This window comes from Anser brachyrhynchus, assembly GCF_964034855.1.
Source record: "Anser brachyrhynchus genome assembly, chromosome: 1".
Lineage (NCBI taxonomy): Eukaryota > Metazoa > Chordata > Aves > Anseriformes > Anatidae > Anser > Anser brachyrhynchus.
Window position 1 is genome coordinate 127407110 of NC_137694.1, and position 26601 is coordinate 127433710.

The window sequence follows — 26601 nt, forward strand, 5'->3', positions numbered from 1 at the left end:
TGATATTATTGTGTGGCTGCCTTGAAATTTTGGAGTTACCTGACACTATTTCAGAGCATTGCTCCTCTTTTTGGAGCTGGTAGGAACTAAAGGTGTTGAGAATGTTTGAAAGCAATCCATTTTATTTGCGGAAGATATTGAGAGAGAGGATTAAATCTGATAGAGGATTTGTGGATTAGGCAACATTTGGGAGTGGTGTTTTTTTTTGTTTGTTTTTTAATTTGTTTTAGAGGTGTAATTCAGAATGTTGCACAGAAAGAGTGAAGCCTCTTTGAAGAGAGTCACATGGTAACTGAGCGCTTCTTGGAGTTACATAAATGAAAATGTTCAAATCAGATATGTTTTGGAATCATCTCCAGACCAGTTTCAGGAACTTGAATTAGCTTAGATACGAGGCAGAGTCCTGGGAAGGTAAATTACAATCATTCTTTCAAAAAAACTGAGCAGAGATAGCTCTTTTCAAATTGAGAGATGGCAGCGGGAAGGAGCACTTCATGACTAGGCATTGACAGAAAAGTTGTAACGCTCACCGGGGAAGTGGAAGTTCAAACCTACATCTGCAATTTACCAATAAAATGCGCAAGCAAAGGAATATTTGTTGATATGTTTTCCTCTTGTGTTGAAGGTGTGTGTTAACCTGTGGAGATGCACAGAGGGGGAACCATAAGGTAACCATGATGAAAAGTGGTTAGTGTGATCACATGCTCTGAAGGAAGGGGTTTGTGTTCCTTCCCTTTCTACCACGATTAAATGGCCCTCTGAGCAGAGCCTAGTGTTTGGGAATACCTGCTTGGGCTCTGTTGTGAGAATTCATCAGAAGTTAGTCTAGAGTAGGCACAGAATGGGTGTGTAGAATATTTTTCAAAACCAGGGCAATAGTGCGCTTTTAATTTTGGCACTTCATTGATTAAGCAGAAGATGAACGAGCTTTTAGGGAGAAGGGATAATGATTTTTAAACTAGGGGACTTGAGTTGTGCATAATCCCTGCTTAAATTTTGCATGCGAGTATTCCACTGAAAATGTTAGCCACTGCTGTTAATTTCTAAACTGCCTTCTGGATTTTGGATAACAGTGCATTAGCTTAACCTTCCGTACACAAATGCAATTGCTGTCAAGAATACCCGAATGAAACTAAGTAAAATAATCTTTTAATGACACCTAGTCATTTAGATTTTCTGGATTGTTTCTCTCGGTCAGAATTTTAATATCTTTTAAATGTATTCATAGGTAAAAACATCAGAGTTTTATCGATACTCCCGGCAGCTGCGACATGAGGTTGACCAAGCCATGAATTACTTTCATAGCGTTCACCAACAGCCTTTGATGGAAATGAAATCGAACAAAATTCGTTCTGCCAAACCCCAGACTGCTGTATTTAGAGGAATGATAGGACACAGTATGGTAAACAGTAAAATTCTTCTCTTGCACAAACCAAGGGTCTGGTGGGAACTCGAGGGTCCTCAAGTACCTTTGCGACCAGACTGCCTTGCCATTGTGAATAACTTTGTGTTCCTATTAGGTGGGGAAGAACTGGGGCCAGACGGTGAGTTTCATGCTTCATCCAAAGTGTTTAGATATGACCCAAGACAGAACACTTGGTTACGAATGGCAGACATGTCTGTCCCACGGTCTGAGTTTGCTGTTGGAGTTATTGGGAGGTATGTGTACGCAGTGGCTGGGAGAACCAGGGACGAAACGTTTTACTCAACCGAACGGTATGATATTACTGAAGATAAATGGGAGTTTGTGGATCCCTATCCAGTCAATAAGTACGGACATGAAGGGACTGTGCTTGGTAACAAGCTGTATATCACTGGTGGAATTACATCATCTTCAACCTCTAAGCAAGTGTGTGTATTTGATCCCAGTAAAGAAGGGACAGTAGAGCAGCGAACAAGGAGAACTCAAGTGGTCACTAATTGTTGGGAGAACAAGTGCAAAATGAATTACGCGAGATGCTTTCACAAAATGATTTCTTATAATGGTAAGCTGTATGTCTTTGGTGGTGTCTGCGTGATTCTAAGGGCCTCCTTTGAATCTCAAGGATGTCCGTCTACAGAGGTTTACGACCCAGATACTGATCAGTGGACTATACTGGCTTCTATGCCGATTGGTAGGAGTGGTCATGGTGTAGCTGTTCTGGACAAACAGATAATGGTTCTTGGAGGCCTTTGTTACAATGGTCATTACAGTGATTCGATTCTCACCTTTGATCCAGAGGAAAACAAATGGAAAGAAGATGAATACCCGAGGATGCCATGTAAGCTGGATGGCTTACAAGTCTGCAGCTTGCACTTTCCTGAATATGTTTTGGAGCATGTTAGACGTTGCAGCTAAAAACGAATGAACAACCCAGTGAAATTTGAAAAGCTGAACTCCTTTGTCAGAAAACAAACCAGTTGAATTCCTTCAGAGACATTAGCTTGTCTGTATGAAGAACTGCTAAATGCTTCAGAGAAACGGGATGTACAGGGAGAGTACTTACCAAGTTTATTAGAAAAGTGAATAGTTGGTCTGATATTGTAAAAGCTTTGTTTTTTTTTTAACAAACATAATTGTAAGTAGGAGAAAGAAAAATATATTTTTGGGTGTGTTTACTTTTTTTGATAGCATTTCATGTCCATAATACATTATTTTTTTCTTCTATGGCCATGATACCACACTGCATCTGAAATCAATTGAATTTAACAAAATATTTGTGGACAGAAGAGAAAAAAGACTTTATTCTCATTTTTTATTGAGCATCAAAGTAAAACTCATTAGCTATACTAGGCTACAACCAGGTTTAAAAGAAGAAAACTAAACCATTTTTGTGTTTTATGTTGTCTTTGGATGCTTTTCCCATTAATTGCAAAGTATTCTCAAATCTGCTAGGTGTTTCTGTTTTCCCTTAAATACTTTCAAGAATAATCCTGACCCCTTTGCATGGCTTTTTTCCTGGTTTTGTATAGTAGTACCAGTGAGTCTGCCAAAACGCAATTTACACATTTTCTACAAAATTGAAAATGGAACTTTTTTTATTCAAAACACTACTTCTGTGCTGCTTTCTATTGTCTGCATTGTGTTTGTTGGTGAGTAAGGTATTTACACACACATGCATACACTGTAAAAAAAAAAAAAAAATCTTTTCACGTGCAGCTATAATATATTTTAACTAGTGCACAGAGTCAGCCATATCTGTTGAATTTAACATGTAGTATTTTCAATTCGTGAACTACATAATTCAGAGTTCTTAAGTAACTGGAGGCCTCATCTGTTCTCTTCAAATTCTCATTAGCATATACTATTGAGTCAGTAACTTCAAAATCTTTACATTGATTCTACGTAATGAACTGTTAATAATTTGTTATTTTATAAATTATTTTTTAAAAGTAAACATATCTTACCTGAGTTTCTTTTATGTTTGAATGTGCTGCCCAGTCATCATTTTTATGAAAATGGAAAATGTAAGTAAGCAAATGCTCATCAGCACGGCTTTGACCCACAGTTATTTTTGGAACTGGATGTACTATAGTTTATTCTCAGCAGTGACTTCACTTGTACTCATATTGGAGTGGTATAATCTTTTATTATTAATAATTTTTTAATTATCAGCTGCTGTGAACTACTGTGTTTTAAAAATGTGGAGCCTTGGTGGTTGGATGGTTGGTACCATTTATGTTTCTTTTACAAAAAACAACAAAACAACCTTCAGACCTATAGCTACTGACCTCAGAGTGCCTGAACTGAGTGAGATGTGTGGTCTAAGCGGGCTTTTAAAAACTCCATTGTGTTAACTTGCAGATATTCTAACACTGCATTGGTAAGAATTATCTGCCAAGGCATAAATAATAATGAGTAATTTAATCCTCATTTTCTTTAATTATATGAAAGTAGTCACTTCTAGAATCCGAATGAGAAATGTGTGGAAGTCAGAGGCTTAGTTCAGACATGTAGGGGCAAAATGCTGAAACGTGCACCTGCATATTTTGTAAAATCTTATGCTACTGTGTTTTTCTTTAAGCAAGAGACTCTACTTCATATGCAGCAATGCAAGTCCACTTTATTCAGCATCTTCCAGTTAGAAATCACTGTAGAAAAGGAATGTACCGTACTCAGGGAGTTCAAAAGAATGCACTTACAGAGGGACCAAAATCGCACAAAATGTCCTGTGTTAAAAATAACACCTACTTGCCTAAACTAAATTTGAAATCATCAACAGAAGTTAAAACAATGTGTAAAACTCCTCATCCGTATATTTAGCTATACCATTGTAACAATTATGTTGGTTTCAGGTGTGAGGATCTGGAGCTACGTGACAAGTCAGCAGGATCTTTTCCGTAACAATGATTTATTGATAGAGTATTTCCTTTCCATAAATTTTAACAGAAAGAGAGAATGTATGCCATCGTAGCTGTGGTGATAAGTTGTCTATGCCAGCAGTGACTGGACCAAATATTGATATTCAGCCTTCTGATGCAGACTGAGGTTTGCAGTTATATTTAATTCTTTACTGAGTAAGAAATATAATTTAATTAATAGTTTAACTTAAAGCCAACTTGGTTTACACTAAAACCTCAGTTTCACTGAGAGACGTCTGTGTACATCGCCCTGCGTGGGTGCAGAGATACCTGATTCCAGGAGGTGCTGGCTGTGTGCAAGTTCTGCTGTACCTATCTCATAGGATATTAGGGCACAAGAAAAAAATACTTGTTTCTTTTTTTTTACTGTTCATCTTCTTTTTGCTACCAGCTCGTTTCTTAAGTGTATGGGGCAGCAAAAACCTAATCCTGCTCAAGTAAGCTTTAATGGGCATAATGGGCACGGAGTACTTTACCTGTCAGTCTGGGGAATGGATGTGGTTCTGGAAACCTGGTCTTCCATGTTTCAGGTGTAGTAAATGCACATGGCTAAGACTCGATTAAAAATAAGGATGGAGGTGTCCCAAATAAAGTTTTCAGCTCTACATTTAAGTACCTTCTTAGTTTTGTGGGCTAAGCAACTGCCAGTGAAGTCATTGGTGAGTATCGACACTGACATGAACAACCAGATCATTTTTAGGCGCTCTGCTTTGAAGCAGATACAGTCTTCAGATGCCCAGTTCTGGAAGACCATGTTCAGGACTGTAACAGTAATTATTCCATGAAGTTTCAACTTGCACTGTTGGTTTCAGCTTCCCTGAAGTTGTGTCTTTGTTGAGAAGCTGGCTGTAATCTTTGAGCATTAGGAATGACTGGAATTTGCTTGGGTTTAGAACGTGTGGGGGTATGTGAGAATGTTATGTTAATTTTGTTAACATTTCTGCCATGCTTTTATTGTTTCAAACACAAAATATAAAATTAGCTTACATTCTCTTTTTCCACTGCAGTGGGAACTTTTGAGCCAGTTGTTTTTGTTACGTCCTGTCTCAGAGAGATACTTTATTGAAAGTTTCTGTTTGTATTTTCTTTTAGTATTTAGCTCCAGATCATTTAGTGTTTAAATAAAAACGAAATTAGTTTGGCTAAGAAGAATTGCTTATTACTATCAAATTTTAAGTGTTATGAGTAGGTTAAGATAAGGAGGGTTTTAAGACCATCTAAATGCCTCCCTTTCATCAAGGGAAAGGTAAGTTACTATGTTTGATTTGTAAGTTTGGGAGGTTCTTCTATTTCCACCCCACCCTTAAAAGAATACCAGCAAATCTGATCTTACCTACATACTTAAAACTTAATGTATCACCTGCTTTTAAATAGCAAGTGTACTTGCCTTTAATTTAAAAGGTGGACATAGTGAGTTACAGTCTAGTTGATTCACATTTATACCAAAATGTATCAGCTTCTTGTCTCAATGTAGCACCTAGCTCCAGGAAGGAGGTTTGTTTCCAAATGAGCCAGAATGGACAAAACGTGTAGTGCTTCTGTAAGTTGGTTAAACACTGCCAGTTGCCATTCAGCATCCTGCTGTATCTGTTTTTATGGGACAGATAACTCTTTTCAAAGTACCACATGAGGAGGAAATAGCTCATTTTTTCCCCACAGAGTGTTGGCAGTAGTTTCATAGTGGGAGGTATGAGGTGGGGAAAAAATCCTTTAGAAATTCTTTCCTCATTGATTCAACCGGAGGAAGGCAGTACTTGATTTTACAAAGGGTCAATGCTATTTCAGAAAGCAGCGCTAGCACGAAGGGCCAGCAGCAGCGTATCAGGTACCTGACAACCTGCTTTTGTGTTTCCTTCTTTTGAAACATGTGGATGCCCTACTTTCTGCAGTATGACGGCAGTCCTGCTGTACCTAGTTCTAAGGGGTTGCGACTTTAATATTGTGCTGCTCTCTGAGGCTTGCAGCCATTTTTTCTTACGGACCTCCTGCCTTACAAACACAAGTGCTGCCTTTTTTCCTGCTGATAATACAATATTTGCATCAGGGATGAAGCACTGACACTCAGGAAGCAAAGGATAAAATTCAGCAGGCACAAATTATAGGAAGCTTAAAAAGAAAAACATTGCTTAACTCATTATGTCCATTCTTTTGCAAAATGAAGGCAAGCATTATGAGGAGATGCTAATGGCTCTTTAAACTTCAAGCTTAAGTCAGTTTTGTAAGTGGCAGTCTTTTTAGAAATAATCACATTTGTAGGGGTGCTTAGCCTTTTTAATGAATTTTTTCCATACGAAACTAAAGTAGTGAATTGGGCCCCTCATTCTTTCAACACTTCAAATGTGTTCTTCGCATATGTGAACAGTCCAATGTAAAGAAAACAGAACTGTAAGGTACTTAAAACATAAAGACACAAATGTTATAAGCTGTGCTTAAGTATTTACAAGGTTGGGTCATCAAAGAAAACATCCGTGTTGTTCTTCATTTAATAGAAAAAACAACTGGTGAAGTTAACTTGAGTAGGCGTGGTCCATCACATGCGGCAGGGCTCACTGAAGGAACGTGGGAAAGACGTAACTGAGAAGTACGTGTAACTCATTTAAAACAAAGCTTGCCAGTGTCCTGTAGCTAACTTGTTGAGGTTTTAATGTTTGTAAAACAATCTGAAGCTGCTTAAAATAAATACTAATGACTACTTTTGCATCTGTATTCTATTTTTGGAAGTTGATAAGCAACTTAGAATTTCCCTTTGTATGGATGAACTTCATAAAAGCATAGTCAGTGTGGCAGGTGGCAGAAAAACTGATGTTTTTTTTGTGTACAGCTTTCCTGGATTTCTCTCTATTTTTTTTCCCACTTCCCAGATTTCAATTAATGTTTATATAGTCTTTTAAAATAACTCTCAACGATCAAATATCTTTGGATTAATGTTAAGTTGGTAGCTAGGGGAAAACCACTTCTATTTGCAGACAGTAGTTTTTATTTATGGCTCTGGTAGAAAGCATTGGTGTAAGTCCAGGAAATACAGTGTTACGTAGGACTGTAAGGCTATTCTTAGGGGGCTTTTATTACCTCAGTGGAACCCACCTAACCTTCGTGTCAGTTATGGGAACAGGTGGAGGGAAGAGTGAGCTATGTTTTTTATTTTAAATATTTTTCCCTATATATTGTTATTTTTTTAGATCTTTTAAAAATATATTATTATATGCTGAAGAATGCAATTCTGCTATAGTATCCCACTTGTTTCCAGTGTACAATATCAGATTGTTTGTATCGAAAGGAATGTATTTGATAAGTTAATAGGAAAAGTTATTTTCAGAGTCTGCCGTGTTTATGTCTAGCAATTGGAAATACTTTTCCTACATAAAATTAAAATTATATATATATATGACCTCATGTACATTTGGATTAACTGTCTAATGACTACCCCAGGGCTGCTATAAACTCTGAATAATTTAAGAATTGCCTCTTTTAAACTGTTTAAAAAAAAAAAAAAAGAAAAAAAAAAAAAAACTTTTTTCTTGTATCTTTTTGGCAGAAGGTAATTTTCCCTAGCTATGGATACAGTATGCTCAGACTTGCATATGCGCTGTGTTTGGTTTTTAAACTGAAAACAAAATGTATAAAATGTGTATAAAGAAAAGTGTAAATAAAATATTTTTAAGCTTTAAACGCTCTTGTGTATACTTTGTAATACTTAGTGTAGTGTACCTGGATTGCAGGACTTTACTAAATTTATATTTAAACAACAAAAATGGGAACCGAGGCCAGCCTTTGGTGTTCCTCAGAGGCTGGGAGAAGAGAAGGTCCAACCAAATCTGTCAAATACATGGAATCGGGGGCTCTGAGACAACGTGCGTTTATTACACGCTTGGAGCCTGAAAGCTAAGTCATACCACTTTGAGTTTCCCATAATGAGGTATTAATTTCAGGATTGGTGTGTCAGATTAGGACAACATTTGATACCAAGAAGGGAGGTAATACAGGAAGGAGGTTGCTTTCTCAAGCAGGCTGATGTAAGCCTTCCTTGTCAGTCCCTTGACGCGTTTTTCCTTTTCTCTGCAAGCGTTCTTCAGCAACTCTCTTGCTGTCAAAGTCCCTGGTTTAAAAGGCTATTACGAAAAATGTTTGAAAAAAACCGTGATGGTCTCAACACAGTTCAAAAATAGTACTCTAATGTTATTTTGGTACACAGGATGACTTAACACTTTTTGCACGAAGTGGCTTCTTTTCCTCCCTCTTCGGTGGCCTGACTTCGTGCCACATTAAGCAGCACAATTTAACGGAGAACAGCGCAGATCCGCTGGCCCCAGGGAGCGGGCCACAAGAAAAGGGGCCTCTTTGAACTGCGGTGTGTCCCCCATTTTTGGTTCAGACCAAACGTAGTAGACAGATACAGCGGAACAGAAGATGACAGCAATCTTTGCATGTCACAAATTTGTTATTTACAATTATTTTTGTTCATCTTTTAGCTTCCTTTCTTTGTGAGCGAGGTCACATTTCTGGCAGTACCTTTCTACCAAAATGCGACACTTGGCTGCCTTTAGCACCTGCTTAGTTGATTAGGAACCTCAAATAATGCTTCCATTGTTTCACTATGGAGACTCGGATTAACTGGCTCATAGTTGTTCCTATCAAATTCTTTACTTTTTGGAGTATGCGGCTTTATTTTTCAGTGGTAGTTCACTCATCTGTGTTCACTTGCTTTGTGTGATATTAAATTAACATTAGTTTGGCAAAGGTAGTTTTGTTAATTCCTTCTAGATTTTTGGTATGTTATCCACCCCTGTTGACTTGAAATTCTTAATTTTAACAGATGTTCCCTGTTAGTTATAGACTTTTTTTTTCTTATTCCATCAGCTTCATAATATTAAAACAAAAACTGTTGATTTGAGTGTTCCACAGATGCTGTATTTCTTTGGTACCTTTTGAGTTCATAATGTACTTGTTGATGTATCCCCTCCCTGCCCCCAGGGTATCAAGCCTTCGGCCTAGTAAGTCTTGTTGATGTTTCAGTGTCATCTTTTGATCATAGCACCACCTTGGCCAATGCAACTTTCTTGGCATGTGCAAAATTTTTGCTCGTTCAGGTGAGACGGTAAGGAAATATGTGTAAAGATGGTCCTAATTTATTTTCATTAACATTTTTTACGTCTACGTTTGCTGCTTTGGTTGAAAAGTTAGCTTTTGGCAATGCTTACAGGTAAAAATAAATCTCGTGGTGATCTCTGTTTAAATACCCAGTCTTCTGTGGATGACATTCATTCCAGCGATTAAGTGCCTCATGCTGAGCACCCAGCCTTCTAGATTAATGCTATGTATTACTTGAGAGAATAAGAAAAAACTCTGCCACGTATCTGGTATCCGTCAAATGTGTCTCACGGTGATGTCGCCCTTGGTAACAGTCCTGTAACGGATAAAAGCTCAATAAATTGTGCTGAATAAAATACTTGTTTTCTAAGGAGATAGATGGCTTTAGTGGTTAACCCTTTTGTTGCAGTATTTAGTTTTACCAGACAGATACGTCTTTGACCTAAACTGGCACCTTTCTTTCCCCCACCCATTTTCAGTATGTCCTCAGGCACAGCGCAGGCATTGTTTCTTTTACTCTTTGTTGCCGTGTTGCTCATCTCACAAGCTTGAGTTAAACCGACCATAGAATTCTTTATTCTCTGTGACAATCTACTCTCTCCTGTGGTCAATCGTATATGTTATGGGTGTGTTTACATGTTTTTGAGAACTACTGATGAGAATTTCACTTCACCATCCCTTCTTTGTCAAAAGAATTGCCTGATGCTAACTGAAAACAAGTATTTCACCCACGTGCTGCTTTTTTAACTTCCATAATCTCAAGGGAGGAGTTCCAAGGTGGTCAGTATATTCCTCTCGTGTTTACCTTCCCAGATTCCTGAAGTCATACAAAATCCACAGGATGGTATTTGTGGTGGTGACACTGCTAGCAATATAAGGGACGACCAAAACGCTCTCCCCTATTGGGGGGAAATTCAGTTCAGTCCTAGAAAGCAAGAAATTGCTCTGCTACCTTCTTGTGCCTCTTGGAAAGCCTTCTTGGCTAATTTGTGCTTGGGGTGGAGTCCTAATCACTTGAGCCTTCCTCACCAGCTGTGGATGTTCTGTGGGATGTGCCTTGTGTAACAGCTCTTCTGGCTTCCTTTGCTGGCTCTTGCAGGTCATTCTCCTCACATTTCTTATCTAACACGGGTGGCAACTTAATACCAGGAATATATTTTAGCTTCCAGCAGTAATTTTTAATATGATAATAAAACCCCAAACGTGAAAAAATTTAAGTTTCAGAAGGCATTTTACAGTGCAAAACCTCCCCATCCCTGATCCTCAGTTCATTTATTGCAACCTGGAAGTGTTACTGTCATATGATATTTTTCCTTCACTGTTTCTCCTGACAAATTATCCAAAACACTTGGATAATAAAAATATCCAAATTATTCTATGAAAAGAATCTTGTAGTCAAGAAAAAATAGGTAATGGTAATTAACCAAACTAAAGATTTTATTTTAATGAAACTTCATGTCCTTAAAGATAGGAGCTGATCCAATTATTACCAAACGTATTAGAAATTTTTAGCTGAAAGAGCTGGATTTTGGCTCAGTACTGTTCTGTGAAACCAAGGTGAGTAAGTGAAATAACCTAAATAATGTAGCCAGAGGAATCTCCATACAAGCTTATTAACACTCAATCAACCAACTGCTCTTCATAGAAGTTCTGAATCTAAGCAAGTGTAATAATTGTTTGAGTTATATCCTAGGTTTGCAGTACAGAGTTGTTTTTTATTTCATATTTTAAAAATAATTACAATGAGTATATCAGTTCTTCTAAACTTAATAAGTGTAGGAAGCCGTGTTTTCATATTTGCAGTCTGTTCACAAAGCGGGAGAGAATGTGTTAAAGCGACTACATGGGTTAGCAATTTTCTAGTGCTTTAACTGCTGAAGACTTGTGCTGAGGATCAGCTGAGGATGCAAAGCATTGAGTGTCCTCAAGAGATAATGCCTGTGACCAGGCATACAATTTAGCTGCTTCGTATTCCTGTTCTGCTGCAACAGTAGACTGATCCTCAGGCTTTTCGGTTTGTGAAATTGCCTTTTCTTGATGTTCAGCAAAGTCATTCCTATTCGTAACGTTCAGTTTCGGTACCTGTGTAGTACCAAACATTGTTACAAAAATATAGGAATAAGAATCTGTTAAATCGCACTTGAGAAACATGACATTTTCCTCATCTATAAAACTGCTAAAGCATTGTTTTCTTAGCTGCACTGGGACCTTGTTGTACTACGCAAGACTGATGCAGCTGACAAGTTGAAGAGGTGGTTCCAAATGCTGTACTAGAGAAAAACAGTTAAAAGTGAAGCCTGTCCATCTGTATACCACTACTCTATGCCTCTTTAGGTCCTACAAAAGAAACTGTGATCTTAGCCTTGCTCCATAGGGTGTAGGGGCAAAAATGTAACTTGCTTCCCATCAGAAGTACTAGGTGATAACACGGTAAAGATATAAGGTTGCCAATGATTGCTCTGAAAGAAAAAGCTGCAGCAAACTATGCGGATGAAGGTTTCCTTTAATGCTTTTGAAAGACCCCTGAAACATGTCTTAGAGCTTCCTAAATGCGCTTCAGGATTAAATATGTGTGAAGCTGAGTATTGCTCTTCCTTGGAAAATGTTACGCTTTTGTGGAAAAAGAGAAACAGAATGCTCCCAGAACGGAAACAGTAGTTGAAGGTAGCAGATGTGATCTTTTTTGATGAATGTAAGGCAAAGAAAGCAAAGGAAATGCGAAGGTACAAAACAAGCCTGAACAACCATGATTTGCCACAGTACTAAAGAGCAAGAAACTGTAGTGGGACTTCCTGGCTAATGACTTCTCTACAAAAATGCTGGATTACATCCTGAAAAATGTATCGTGCTTCCAGTTTTGCCTCATACCATTCATTCTTTTTCAAACACACCCTCTTATTTTTTGCTATTTTCTGTCAAGCTTGAGAACAACAACGTTTGACTGCGTGGACACCATAGTGGGCCAATAAGAGTGAAGTGAAGAGGTGACTAATGAATTATATGGAAATGAAGATCTAGAAAAGAAAACCTTTTAATAACCAAATACATTTTTTGTCCTCCCAAAAAGGGTGTTACTCCAGACTGAACAAATAAAACCAAGAAACTAAATTTTACCTTCTAGCAACAGAATAATACAGGGTTTTTGTTATGTTATTTTTCCTGTTACATCAAATAATGGTGGCAGCATCAGGGGAAAAGAAATACATGCTGTTCTTAATATGCTACTCAGCTCTGCCTCACCCCTCATTTACGCTGTACAACAAACCTCTAGAGAATGATCCTCTTCTCTTATGATCCCTAGGATCCTCCAAGGTTTCAAGCCCTACCCTAGGGGCTTAATAGGAAAGCAAATCAAAGTTTAAACCAAGAGTTAACTAACAGCGTAAGTATAGGCTTTACTATTTAATATATACAAACCTATTTCTCAAGGAACAGCTAACTCGTATCATGCAAGATGTAGCACAGCATATAGTAGTTTACCTTGCATTCTCCAGGAGCTGTTTTTGTGTATGAGTTGGTAAGTCCCATGGACTTCATGTAACTCCTCCTGTCCTAGAAGTGTGAGTGGATACTGTTAGAATATATCTAGATACCAATAACAATGTATTTATAGGCAAATAAAGTAAAGATATCCCATTTTCTTGTTAAGAAATGAAGCATTACTGTGAGAATAACATACTGATGAAGTTAAAAGATTTGATGTAGTAAATAACCTAGAGACTGGCAACAGTTGCAACATCTGTTACATTTTAGCCTCAGTTAATGTGCAAAATGTATCCAGATCTACTGAAATATGAGATGTAGTTAAATTTTGAAAAGAAGTTGGCCTTTGTTGTGATGGGTGCCAAAAAATACCAAAAAAAAAAAAAAGTTTGTTAATTTATATGTTCTCACTGCTGTTAGTAGTGTTACAACTGTGTACTTGAAGATGATTGTTACACCACACTCTTAGCTGACATCTCTGTTGGTAGCATCAAGAACTTGTTAACAGAACAATTATTCATCACTGCTGGAAGGGTGTAATACAAAAACGTGGAACTAGAGCTACTGATTGCTGCAGTAAGAAGACAAGGATCTGAATTACAGAAGGAACATCGGGGTGTTTAACCATAGCAATATCAAAAGTGAAATTATATTCAGTTGTATTACTTTTTTTTTAGGATACATTTCTTTCTTTTGCCTGGCATCTCTAAGGATTTAGAAACCACTGAGTATATTTTGGATGCTGTCAGTATGTGACAAAGTTGATGACACAGCACATACTAAAATGCAGTAGTGCCTTTCATGCAGTTAAAGGTAGGTCAGTAGGAAAGCAAGAAGAAATCTGCAATGGTATCTCTATCCTTCAATTTACTTATGCAGTGTATTATTTCAGACCTTTTAGCTTCCAAAAGAGCAACTCTGACAAGCATTAAGTTCAAAATACTTTAAGAACTACTCATGTTTAAGAATGAAAAGCAAAAGCACAAGGTAAGTTTCACTTCAGATAAAACAGTACAATTATTAATAATAATAATTAATAATAATAAACGTATTTAACACGTGTTTTTTGCTGTTGTTGTTTTTTCAAAATAAGGAACAAATAAAACAGAATTAAATAGGATGCTTGTGAATACACAAATTACCCTTCCTTCAGAAAGGAACTTGGAAAAGGTCCATCATCAGACACCCCTATAAAAGGCAGTTCAATTAGCTGTTTAACAAATATGTGCTAAAAGTGACAGGAACATAAGAAAAGTGTTGTGTGCTTTGGAGGCCTACCTAGTAAAGCTGTATACCTGATGTGTCACATCCGACTGCGCTTTGTGCAGAATATCTAGAAAGCCCACCAAAATATACAATCACTTTCAGTTCAGTTTATTGGAGCCCTTGTGGTTATATATTTTCTATTAACTACATAGTTTCACAGTAACTTGAAAGGAAAAGAGACCTGCCAAACAGCATTCCTTTAACTTAAAGCACACAAAAAAAAAGCAGTGAGAGGCAGAAAAGCAGCTTATTTTATAAAGATTTTAAAAATAAGCTTTAAACAGGCTGGCAAAACAGTAGTGGCAAGTCCTGGCATTAGTGAAAAATGAGTGAAGAATATAATTTCATTTTAGTGAAGAAAAAGTGCATGAAAAAAAATATTAAATACATACAAGATTTATCATGAAGGAGGACTGCAAAATAAGCCAGCGTTTTCATATATACAATGTTTTCCAATGATCAGTGTCAGTATGTAATGACACTGATATTTAATGGAAAGATGTTACGAACTCATATTTTAACAGGAATGTGCAGCAAATCCATTTTTTTCTACCGTAACTATAAATGTGTGGCAAATAGCTGTCATGTTGCTAGAGAAAGGATTGTTCTTATTTTACTGACAAAAAAAATTGAACTGTAAATAATTAATCTAATACAACATTATGAAAAATCAGACCCTAATAGCTAAGGCAAAGGGTTAGCATCTTAAATTTTATTTCTGCATAGACTGAAATAATTTTTGAATTGTGACAACGTTTTCAAAATTCTTTGAGCTGCAGCTTTCTAAAGGAAATATTTATTTCACAAGTATTTAGAAAAGCTAATTACCAGTGAAAGGGAAGAATACTCCTTGCAAATTAAAACTCAAGCTTGGTATAGGTTCTTACCTAACATTAGAAGCAGCCAGGAGTTGATCATTCCAAAGGTCTTTATTCTGCGGCCTCAGCAGCAGAAACTTCAGCTCCTTTTTAAGTTTGTCTTACAGTGTTTTGGAACGTGCACAATCCATTATGTCATATATTATCACTGTCCTACAGAAATTTTGCAGAGACAACCTTTTTCAGCAGTTATTTGGGCCACCATAGTATGCAGGGATCTCATCCAGATTACTGTAAAAGAATAATACACCTACATGAAAACTAATACATTTCCATTGGTCTTTATAAAGTTTTTCCCATTTTTAATCAATCATATTAATCACTTAAAAGATGAACTTTCACAAAACAAAAAAAATGAACTCAAGATAAAATTGGAGCCAATAAAATTGTCTGCATTAGAAAATTTTATAAAACAATTATCTATTCTTCAAATATTTATATCTGCATTATCAATAATTGCTGTGTAGTTACTGCATATAAACAGGTCGCAAAAATGTGTATTTGTAACACACACACCACTGATGAATAAAACACATCAAGAAATGTGCTTGCTTTGCAACCTACCCTGTCACTCTCCACACTCACAAAGCTGCCATAAAACACTGGAGAAACTTTTTTCCACAAATGTTTGCTACACCCTGACTGCTTATTTTCTACAGATTTAACTGACGGCACAAAGTACAATTCAGTGGTGAAAGAGGCCCATTCTTTAACCGAAGGTCACTTGTATACATACATTTTAGATACAACTCTTCATTGCTAAAGAGAGAATGTTTGTAATCAAACCTGTAATAAAATATCTGAAAACATTTCCTTCATGAATGTAATCTTTCACTGTAGCAATATGTGTTTCATCTGTTATCATATGTTTTGGTACCAAATCTCATCTTGTACCATTTGTTCGAAATATTTCCGATATCCCATTAACTTGCAAGCATCAGCTGCCACCTGTAAAATATAGCAGAAAAAATACAATAAAGCTTTAAAAAGAAAAGGCAGGCACAAACTGCAGTCTTCTTACTTTACTTCAGATTGCTTCCGACAATAGTTCAATCTATCAATCTAACAAATAAGAAGGACCATCTGCTATTTTTGTAAACATCTCATTGAGAAGCATTGCCCCGTTCTATAATATGATGGCTAAACTTCCCCATTAGTCTGGAAAATATTTATTTCTGCTACACCTGGTTTCAACAAGTCTGCGAAGAGACTACAATAAACAAATGGAGGAATTTTCTTTAAGATGGAACTATGAAAATTGTCATCACAAAGAAAATCTAAGATTACAACAGAGTACCTCATCTATCTTTGCACAATGAATTTCCTGATTTGATTTGATTCATTTGATTTTGATTTGACTTCCTGATGAAATTCATTTCCTTGCTGCCATGTTCTTTGTGTGCTTTAACTTTTTTAGGTAAAAAATCTTTTTGATGTATTTTTTCCAGAACTAATAGGACACTAGTTTTTGTATTCTAAAAGCAATATTAACTATTTTAAATTACTGTAATTTTTGGACTTGACAAAACTCGTGAAGAGAGGATCAACGTTATTTTCTTGGTGTTCTTATCTGCGTGTCTAAATTAGGAGCGCAGGCTTCTCTTCCAGTCCCAGGAGAAAGGCCCAGAGGAGAGAGCACGTTTCAAAGCAGAAAAACGGTGCTCTTAACACCCTCTGCTGGAGTCTGCCTTGAACCCACACCTGGGCAGCAAAGGTTCCTGTTGGGTTGCAGGAGTCAGGCGCTCTGAATCGCCCCTTCAAGGCAAGTTGTGACAGAACGGCATCACGGCAGAACTGCGACGGCCGCTGTACGAGGAGCCTGCCTCTTCCAGGCGTAACAGTTACCCTGAGCAAAGAGTGCAGAGAAATGATTTAAAATGTCTTTCCGTGTTAACCTTAAAAAGAGTTTTTCATCGCCACTGAAAATTAAGATTATTCAGTAAAAGCAAGTCACTCGTTTGCATTTGAAATGTTTTACTGCTCTATGAGCAAAATAAAACCAGAGGGTAAATATCTAACCAGTTGTTAAAAATAACGAGCACCAAGATGCTGGTAACTGATCAGAAAATGATGACACACGAAAAAGAGCTAAATAACCTCATTTGTTTATTCATTTTCCACTAGTGCATTTGCTGCCTTGGTCTTGAGTGGTGCAAAAAAAAAAAATCAGTGAAAGGTGGAAACTCACGATCAGCAAATCTGAAGAAACAACGTGTTTTATTACCTGATGATAGATTTCCCATTACTCAGATCAGAACGTGGGATTGTTTTGGCTTGTCTCAACTGAAGGGAGTTTATTGCTCGTCAGTTCTGATACTCTCCTGCGGCTGAGTAAGAAGCCAGACGGAGTATCACAGAGAGGAGACCCTCCCTCCCTCGTAGCAGACGTGAGCTTCCTCCACATTAGCGTGCCCAGATGGCCGGCGATCCCCCGCCCCGGGCTGGAGGAGCCAAGGCACGCTCAGGGTCAGGAGGGGGGCAGCTTTATCCCACTGCCCCATTTCCCGGCCCGCAGCGCCGAGGCCCGGACCCCCAACATGGCGCCGGGGGCGCGCACGCGCCTCCGGGACACCCGGGCGGGGCCACGCGCGGCGCGTGACGTCACGGCGGGGCTCCCCCCCTCCCCCGCCCCCGTTTCGCCGCTCGGCGGCTCCCGTAGCGGCGCGCGGGCTGGTGACGTCACAGCGCGGCGACGCCATGCTCAAGGTGAGGCGGCCGGTAGCGGCCGGTAACGGTCGCGGGGGACCGTTGGCGGCCCGGTGGGGGGGGGGGGGGCTGAGGCCGGCAGGGGGCGCCTCGGGAGCGAGCCCGCTTCAGGGTGGGTCGGCCCCGCGACAAGCGGGATACGGGGTCCTGGTGTACGCTGGGCTGCTCCGCCCTGACAGGCTGCGGTAACCGTGCCGAGGGAGCGGGGAAGCCGCGGGGACAGGGGAAGGCAGGGCAGGAGTTCTGTCTAATCCGACAGCCCCTGCCCCCATGCTTGCTCCCAGGGCTGGCGCGGGGTCTGTTTATCCCCCCCGTGGGCCGCGTGCGGTTAGGGACTGGAGAGAGGCTGTAAGGGACGCCGGTGGCGGGTGGAACATTCAGGTTTCAGGGATGGTTTCCTTAGGAGTCGTCCCATGCCTACACGTAGAGGTGAATTCTTCAGTTTGAAAAAAAAAAACAAAAAAAACCGCACAACACCACTCTGTTTCTTTTTAACTAATGTAAATCCAGAGCACTGCCTAGGCAGAATCCTTTTGGTTTTGTTTTTTATCTGCGGAGCAGCTGTAAGGCAAACAGAAGGCACAGCGCCACCAAAATGTTTTACTGAGCCACTTGGCTTAGTAACATGTGGTTAATATGGAATTAAGAGACGAGATCCTAAAGGTTTTATTGTGTGCGTGTGTACATACGCTGCTTCAGTGCTGGTCCTATCTGTCCCGAAAACTTAGCTGATCTAGAGGACCACTGCAGGATAGCTTGAACACTGCGTTTAAGGAGACATTAATCTTGCACTTCTACAGGTTAATTTCTTTTTTTTGTTGTTTAAAATGTAAATGTGAAACCTTTGGTAACTACCTGCACTTCCATATTTTGATTAATGTGAACAGTGGAAGTTTCTTTTTGAGTAGTCGCTTTGGGAAACCAAGGTGGTTCCGTTCTTCTGCCCTGCTGTTTGCATACATATTGATATAAAAAGCACAATTACTTAAAAGCATTTGAACTTGCTACTTCTGGTGACATTTAGATAAATTTCAAACAATGTAAATGTTGCTAAGTAACAGAAAACCCCACACCTGCTGTTTAACACAGTAGACTGGATTTGTTTTTCCTAAACAGAGGCTTTCAACAATGAATTATACTTTTAATTAAAGTTTTATTTTGGGATGTTGCTGTGTGTTGTTGTTTTTAATACAGGAAACACTCATCGTAGCATTACCCTCAAGAAGATGTAAAAACTGTTCATGTGTATTCACATAACAAGCTTCTGCCATATTCAGGAATTATATTTTATATACTTATATTTTTGAGTGGCTCTCTTTGAAGTTGTATTTTTCAAGGCTCATTCCAAAAGGCTCCCCCACTGCTAAACTCTTTGGAGTGTAGTATATGCCATTGATGGAATAGCAGTTCTGACAAAGCTATTTGGAGTTTATTAGATTTACTTGAAATTTAGGCTCACACAAAATATTTCCACTGAATATGGCTGTTCAGGCAACTGTTAGGTGCAGTTTAAATAAATCTGAAACTGCTTTGAGGAAAGTCGATGGAGTGGAGAATATCCTGATGTCTTTTCTGGCCATCTGTTTTGTTTGTAAGCATTTGAAAAATCATAGAAAGTAATATTTTACTAAAAGTATATTTTTCAGAATGAAAATGCATTACAGATTCTTGCCTTTTCAGTGGCAGAACAGTTTTGCAGTGAGAAAAGGAAAGGATGAGGAAATATATTCTACAATTCTTAATGGTTAGTGGCATTCATGTAGCTTGGCTAATGGAAGTACGTGAAGAGTCTTGAAGCAAGCACTTTTGCAGATGGTTCACGTCTTTCTTTGGCTGTGAAACAGAGCTGACCCGGTGGTCTTTGTGGTGTTCATTATTGTGCTGTAATAATGTGTCCATAACCACAAATAAGGTAAAACTTCCACTTTAAGGAAGCTTTTCCATACCTTCTGATCCATCAGATCCCGTATGTTTTTCTGAAAAGCAGTCCTGTGACCTAGTTCTTGTGTGCTGGTTCTCTGCCTGTGGATGAACATTTTCAGAAAGTTCAACAATTATATATTCTGTTTTTGAATTTGAAGGAATCTCTTGGTTACTTTACATGGTTAATATATATATATTCAATTTGCAAAGCAGTGGAAGAAATACTGATCTGCGTGCAGTAAACATATAGCCTGAATAACGTTAAAGCTGTTTTCTAGCAGTTCTGCAATGGGCAGAAACAAAGCTTCAGAAGTCATCCAGCTGCTAGGTCAGTTGTCGTGAAAGATGAATTGATTTAATCACGGCTTCGGTTTCACAAGCAGCAAGGTCAATGCGACGTACCCTTGCAATTACTGACGAGGAGGAGGTCTTGCTGCCTTCTCCTCCTTCATCCCCTCGTTCCTGGTCACACAGCCCTCTAGTGCTTGTCAGCATGAATAGGTTCACAAACAGATTCAACTCTCTCACCCGCACAAAGCTCTCTGCTTCTTTTGCAGGGCAGATCTTTTGCCAAACAGGCGAGGTAAATCGCCTTGTGGTGGAAACGTCCGGCCACCAAAGCTATGGCCAGGTGGGCAGCAGGACTTTTCGGAATGGATGCCGTGGGCAGAGCCAGACCTTTCCAGTCTGGTGGGCACAGGCAATTAGGTTCGCTCACGTTGTGACCTGATCCAACCAAACATGAGCTGCTGTAATGCTGCACATCTAACGCACGGGTTTATCTGAGCAGTAACGAGAGTGTGAGGCACTGAAAGGTTTCCCGGCTGAACTGTGTTTCTTGAGTAAAGCAATGCTGTTAATAAGGATAGGCATTTGCTGGAAAAGGTTTTTCTGTGCATTCTTTATTCACTACACAGCTAAGATTTTTATCTTCCATTTTTTGTTAAAGCATTCTCTTCTGCAAAGAAATACAGTTTAGTGTAGGTCATGAGTCCAGGAAGAATTATATTCACTTTCCACATCGTGGTTGAGAGCCTGGATTGAACCTGAAATATTCAAAAACTCTCAAGTGTCTGACATGATGTACTGTAATTCACATTCTCACATAAAAGTAGGAGATGTTCCTAAAATTCTTAGAAATTGGTGATTATGTTCTGATACTTTCAACTGTAGGTCTCATTTTTTCTTTTCTGAAATCTGGATGTAGGCAATAACTAGAAATAAGATGCTGAACTCTTTGGTACTAACTGCAGAAAAACGGGAGAGTTATGGACATTCATAAAGTTGTTAAAATATGAATATCATGTTGTTAGTGTCTATACTGGCAAAGTTGACAAATCATATTTCACATGAGAGAAAACAAGATCTTTTTGTGAGATGAAAACCGATGAGGTCAGCATTTGTATCTACTTCTCCTTTAGCATTAGGCTTTTCTGAATAATTTGGGTGTTATCATATGAGTGCCTGACAGCATTAGGTTTTGTACCACTGACCCTCCTTTCTCCCAACTTCCAAGCATCTTAACTCGTCACTTACTACCATACACTGCGGCATAAACATTGTCTGCATGGGGTGGGTTCAAATATGTTGCCATTTTGTTTGGACTTAATTTGCTTGTCCTCCCGTAATGTTTCCAGATAATTCGACTGGGGGCCACCCCTGTAAGCCTGAGCTTGCTCTCTATCCAAGTTTATGCTTCCTCTTCAGAGAAAGAAACTGCCAAAAAAGAGTTGCTGAAAATTGATGAGGTAAGTATGGTTAGAGCCCCAGTGCAGAAATATCTGCAGAATTCTGAAAGACGACACACTTTGATGCATGAAACCAGTTAGGTGCTTCCCTTTACTCTTTAGGTTCTTACCTTTAAGCTTGCTTCTCAGGTTTTCTGTATTAGAGATGCTGATATGGCTGTGCTTTTTTTTTTTTTTTTTTAACCTGAGGGCAGCATCTGATGCCCTCTTCTTAATAGTGTAGACTTTTTTGTCTGCAAGCTTTTTCCTGCATTGAAGCCTTCTGTTCTTCATTCAGAAATTTCCTTTCCACATTTCTGGATTTACCGGTGATCATGTTTAAAATCCACGGGACTATCTGCTCTTTGTCCAAGTAACACCATATATTTTAAATTACAAATACTGTTGGCAAGTTCTAATAAAATGCCATTCATTTTTTCCAATAAAACAGCAAAGTCAAAAGTTTTTTTCCTAAAAATACAATAATTCTATTTTTTTCAGGCAAAATTTCTTGCCCTAATGCTTTGAATCCTGTGTCGTAGCCTACAGGCTATGCTGTATCTGCCCAGATTTATATAACTTTTCCTTGCTTTTCAGGATTCAGACCTAACTAACAACAAATACGATAAGCAATGGTATGGATTTTTCTTCTCTAAAGTGTTACAGATGTTTTGGTTACCTCACAACCAGAGCTCTAAGACACCCTATTAACTGTAGTGTAGTGACTCACCAACATTGTTGCATAAGCTTTTAACAATCTCCAGCATTAAAAGACTTGTTTTTTTGTAATTCGTAACTAAATATGGCTTTATATACATGAGAGTTTATTTTAAAATTTTAAGTACTTCAGCTTAAGTGTTAGACAAGCAGTGAAACTAAGTGAAACCGATTTTAGTGTAGATGTAGGTCTTTCGGATGTGCCTACGTCAGCAGTTCACATACGCAATTTGAGAGGATCAATAGTCGGAGCAACCTCCTGGCTTCGCCTCAGTGAAGGAGCCTTAGCTGGGGCCTCTCCGTGCCCTGTGCCGCCACTGGCATGAGTCAGTGATGAGGCAGCAGGGTGAAGTTGTGTGTGTGCTGCATAATTGGCTTCCTGATCAGCTTCAGCAGAGCAGAATGGGCAGCAGTGGATTTCTGGTGGCCGTTCTTAGCGTTCAGTGTGTGTTAATTGGGACCTGCCAGCTGTCCGGTTTCATAAAATGTATGGGAATTCCATTATCTCTCAGCCTTCTGTTCTAGTGTCAGACATGTTATATTCTTTGACAAATTCTGTGTCATTATGTATCTTGTTACGGTTAGCAGCATTTTTTATTATGGTAGAGACACCACTGTTTTCCAACTTATCTTGAAAAGAGGTCTAGCTGTGCTTTGAAGCAGTAATATGTGTCAGCATTAATTGAGAATAAACTCCCAAAAACAATAGTTTAAAATAAACTCCCAAAGTAAATGTGGTATAAAATAGAAACTTTTCATTCTAAACATCAGTGCAGGATATAAACTGCTTGGAACAGTTTTCATTTTGCTCTGAGCTTTGCTGTTCCACATTATGGACTTAAGTCTTTTTTTAAATGGAATACAGTAATCTTAAATGTGTTCGGGTAATAAATACATTGTGATGCTAAACCCTGAACACTGTGGTTTTGTATTTACTACATAAAGATGCCCATTGCTCTTCAGGTGGGTGTTACAGTTCCTATTTGCTCAGCCATATGGTGCTGTTAGTGGTGGCGGTTGCTAGTGTGGTTAATGACTGCAACATTGGGATGCAGTACCATTTTCCTGCTCGGTAACAGCCAAATTTATGTTGGATGTTACCTTTGTTAGAAACAACTTAGCCTCTTTAATGATGGCTTGTACAAATACAGAAGACGATCGATTGTGATTTCAGAGTTCTAGTACATGTAGTATGTTAACTGGGAACCAGAAGTGATGATTAAGACCAGAAACATTTTGCACAATTATGTTTTGTCTTCTTATTAAACTGGTTTAATATTAATTTATAACCTGTGACTTGGATCATATAGCAGCTATGGATGAATTGTGTAGCAATTAAAGTCATCTTCATCATAATGTATAATTAAATTTTGCTCATAATGGTTGTCTCACAGCTGTACCTGAATTTATATTATGCATTGTTTATACAGTAAGCACCATGTTAGGTGTTCTCTGGTTAGGCTGTTCATACCCTGAAGACTTACTTACACAATTACACCTCTGTTTTTAACCTCTTGTTTGCTAATATTCACAGCTGTCACTCTACTCCTCTCCAGCTCGTGAGACTAAATATGTGGAGAATCCACAAACCCAACTGGAAGAGGGGGTTTCACATTTACGGCATGCTATGGAGCCATACACAGCCTGGTGTCAGGTATAATGGTTTTGTGTTGCGTCTGGTAGTGATTTGGTGGTAAGGGTCGAGCTGGGTTTTGGTTTTAGGTGGATAATTAATAGACAGCAGCAAAAAAAAATTTAGAAAAAATTAATAGCTATACAAACGGTTTTCCAAAATGCTGCATGACTTAAAATTTTCCACAATTCAGCTCATATTTACCCCCTTTTCACATGTAAACTATTATTTTTCTGTTAATTTGCTGAATTAAACCTCTGCTTTTTCACATTTTCTGTCCCTCCAAAAAAATAACAAACTAAAGCTTAGAATTGCTTTCTGTAACATTTTTTAAGTGGTTAACTTTTAAGGTAGTTACATGGAAGTAGTTATCAGGGAACAAAGTTACTTGAGAGGTTGATAATTAACTTCATAAACTAAGAATCAGCTGCTGTTGCGGAAAGAGCTGATGTCTCCACAAACAAATCTTCCCCGTGGCTTTATTTTCATTTTTCACAACAGGAAAAGCTTATTGTTTTGGAGTCTCATTTCAGGTTAGCTTTCTGATGATGTTTGTAAGATAGTTTTTAAGGTAATGTTACCTTTAAAGTAAATTTCCTGTGCAGGGAGCATTACAAAGCTTTTTGAAGTGCCTTCAATGATAACTAGATGTTAGAAACTTTTTGACAAAAAACGTTTAAGTACCTAAAATATTAAGCACACAAACATTAATCACGCAGAGTCAAAGTAACCCTTGTGTAGCAGGCCTTAAGGCTGGCTAGTAAAAGCACTTATTTAAGAACTTGTGCCCAGGCCCATAACTGGTACTACTGGGATTTGGGCTGATATGAAGTCAGAGTATCAGCTTCAAAACCAGCACCTGAACGTTTTGTTTTGTATAGTTCACTAGCTGCCTACAATTCCATTTCTGTGTGCAAATTTCATAGTTGCCAGTTTGTTAGGGTTGTGCTCTTTGGTATGTTACTCGCATCTAAATCCAAGTGTCCTGACGTTGTATGTCCTTCACCCCTATACCTTAGCTTTTCTTGCTGTGCTGAACACATTCTGTGTAGAATTTATTTCTTAAAAAAAACACAAAAACAAACCACAACGAGCAGTAACTTCAATCAGGGGAAAAAAAAGTCTAAAAGAGGCAGTGGTAGCATCCACTCCTATATCTTGAAAGTTGATAGTGTCACAAGAAGTGGGAAACCTGGATTTGGTACAGTCCTGTGACTGTACAGGAAGACAGGAGAGTGGTTAAACTTGCATTTTGCATGCTCACAGAGAGTACCGTAAAATTTCAAGCAGTGTGTTTTGAGGGCAACGATACTGAGTTGTCCTCACTTCAACTGTGATACATCACGATTTTGGAGAAAAAAAAATAAATCAATCAGTATTTGCTGAACTGGAATGTTGAGAGAAGGAACATGACTCTCCAGAAGAGGGAAAACTCTAGCTGCTATTCAGTGGCAAACCTGACCTCTAGGTCTTAACCCAAAAACTTCTTCTATATTTTTATTAGGTATCATGTTGATAATAAACAGTCGTTAAATACAAAAGTAGTCTTTGGAGCACAGAGGATAACCAGGATCTTTGTAATCAAGGTCTAGAGTTAGAGCAGTGAGTTGTATCGTGGCTTTCTTGCTCTCTCCTGACCCGGTGAATGTTGGAGCTTACTTCTGAAGCAAGGGCATCCTTGTCATCTGGTTGCCTCTTGACAGCTTTAGGTGATGCTCCACTTTGCACAGTGGCTGTCCTGAGTCCTCTTAAGCTGCAAATTGTTCTTCCTGCTCTGTACAGACATTCAAGATGTTCAGATCAGGGTGTCCTTTGCTTAGGAGTTCTGTGTTTTGGTACTAACAGTTCCGAAACTTTTTTGCGGAAATATTCAGGGTTATTCAGTCTGGTTACATGTTTCTAAAGTGCCATAATCAGCAGAAGCACTGACTTCAGTTTTGAAGGGGAAGGGGAATTTTCTACAGTTTAGTTAGACCTCCTAAATGCATGGGTTCTATTTGGTTGCCTGTGGTAACTGTAACTGGGAAGGAGATTTGAGACAAGTTTAGTTTCCCCATTGGACTGATTGCAGGTAAGCCCTGAGCACTGCGTATGTCTCGCTGGCCTGTTGTCCTCCTATTTGACTTATTTATTTTTGTCTCATAAGATGTTCTCTTCTGCTTACACACAACAAACCATTTCCTGGCAGTGGTTTACTGACTCATTTTATGAAGAGAACATGCAACCTGTATAGGCTTGGGGTCATCATGCTTGCTTAACTGTAGTCAGAGATCATTTTGGTTTTTACCCTCCCCCTACCTATGCTAAAAAAAATCACGTTTTAGTTGTCTCTGAGTTGACTTTTTTTTTCCCCTATTTTTTAAAAATTGTTTTTAGTAAGACCAACACCTGTTTAAGGTTCTGTTGTGTGTCACATGCTAATGCTTCTTTTTTTTTTCATCACATTTTTGTTAGGTCACTATTGGCAATGAGGAAACGAAAGTTCTTCTAAAGATGATATCCATGTGCAGTATCTCAGACAACTGCTTTTATTTCTTCACAGATGCAGCTCAAGTGATATTGCAAGACCATTCTCTTTAGTTTTGGGCATACACGTTGACGAATTTGTTCCCTAATCAATGGACAGTCTTACACTGTCTAACCTCTAAAGGATTATTATCAAAATAACAATTAGCAAGATTGCTTTTACTCTTTTTTTTCTGATTTGATAAAAAGTGAGGTAAATTCTGCATGTGTATGTTAAATCTGCATATCTGTTATATCCTGCATATTTCAGCCCAAGAAAAATCTTGTGGAGTTGAAGCAGTGCCATCTGATTTATTTTGGGTAGTGTAGGGGC

At 38.5% G+C, this 26601-nt stretch overlaps 2 protein-coding genes and 1 long non-coding RNA gene across 24 annotated transcripts in view; 2 read left to right on the forward strand and 1 right to left on the reverse strand.

Annotated features, from left to right (window-relative positions):
- The window catches only part of KLHL15 (kelch like family member 15), a 27716-nt gene extending 19706 nt beyond the window's left edge, over window positions 1-8010 (forward strand). For all 13 annotated transcript variants that reach the window (XM_080567949.1, XM_080567941.1, XM_080567952.1 and 10 more), the window contains one exon: window positions 1229-8010. In XM_080567949.1, the coding sequence (XP_080424075.1) occupies window positions 1229-2338 (1110 nt within the window). In that variant the 3' untranslated portion in view covers window positions 2339-8010. The remainder of the gene's footprint in view (window positions 1-1228) is intronic.
- LOC308182830 lies at window positions 4027-17590 on the reverse strand. 8 transcript variants are annotated; one of them, XR_013942101.1, is made up of 6 exons: window positions 16758-17459; window positions 15843-16004; window positions 15066-15287; window positions 12910-12981; window positions 10235-11511; window positions 4027-9745 (listed from the first exon to the last, which is right to left on the reverse strand). It is a non-coding gene; the product is annotated as an uncharacterized lncRNA (long non-coding RNA). The 8 variants fall into 8 exon arrangements; XR_013942102.1 differs by lacking the exon at window positions 4027-9745 and having other exon boundaries at window positions 10586-11511; window positions 16758-16902; window positions 17281-17590; XR_013942103.1 differs by lacking the exon at window positions 4027-9745 and having other exon boundaries at window positions 10586-11511; window positions 16758-16902; window positions 17245-17459.
- Window positions 17591-17607: 17 nt separating this feature from the next.
- Window positions 17608-26601, forward strand: part of APOO (apolipoprotein O) — a 31752-nt gene continuing 22758 nt past the window's right edge. The window contains exons 1-3 of one of the 3 annotated variants that reach the window (XM_080568069.1): window positions 17608-17762; window positions 21323-21433; window positions 23664-23783. In XM_080568069.1, the coding sequence (XP_080424195.1) occupies window positions 17754-17762; window positions 21323-21433; window positions 23664-23783 (240 nt within the window). In that variant the 5' untranslated portion in view covers window positions 17608-17753. Of the gene's footprint in view, window positions 17763-17893; window positions 18192-19461; window positions 19507-21322; window positions 21434-23663; window positions 23784-26601 lie in introns of those variants that run through there. The other 2 variants (XM_080568067.1, XM_080568068.1) reach the window with 2 other exon arrangements.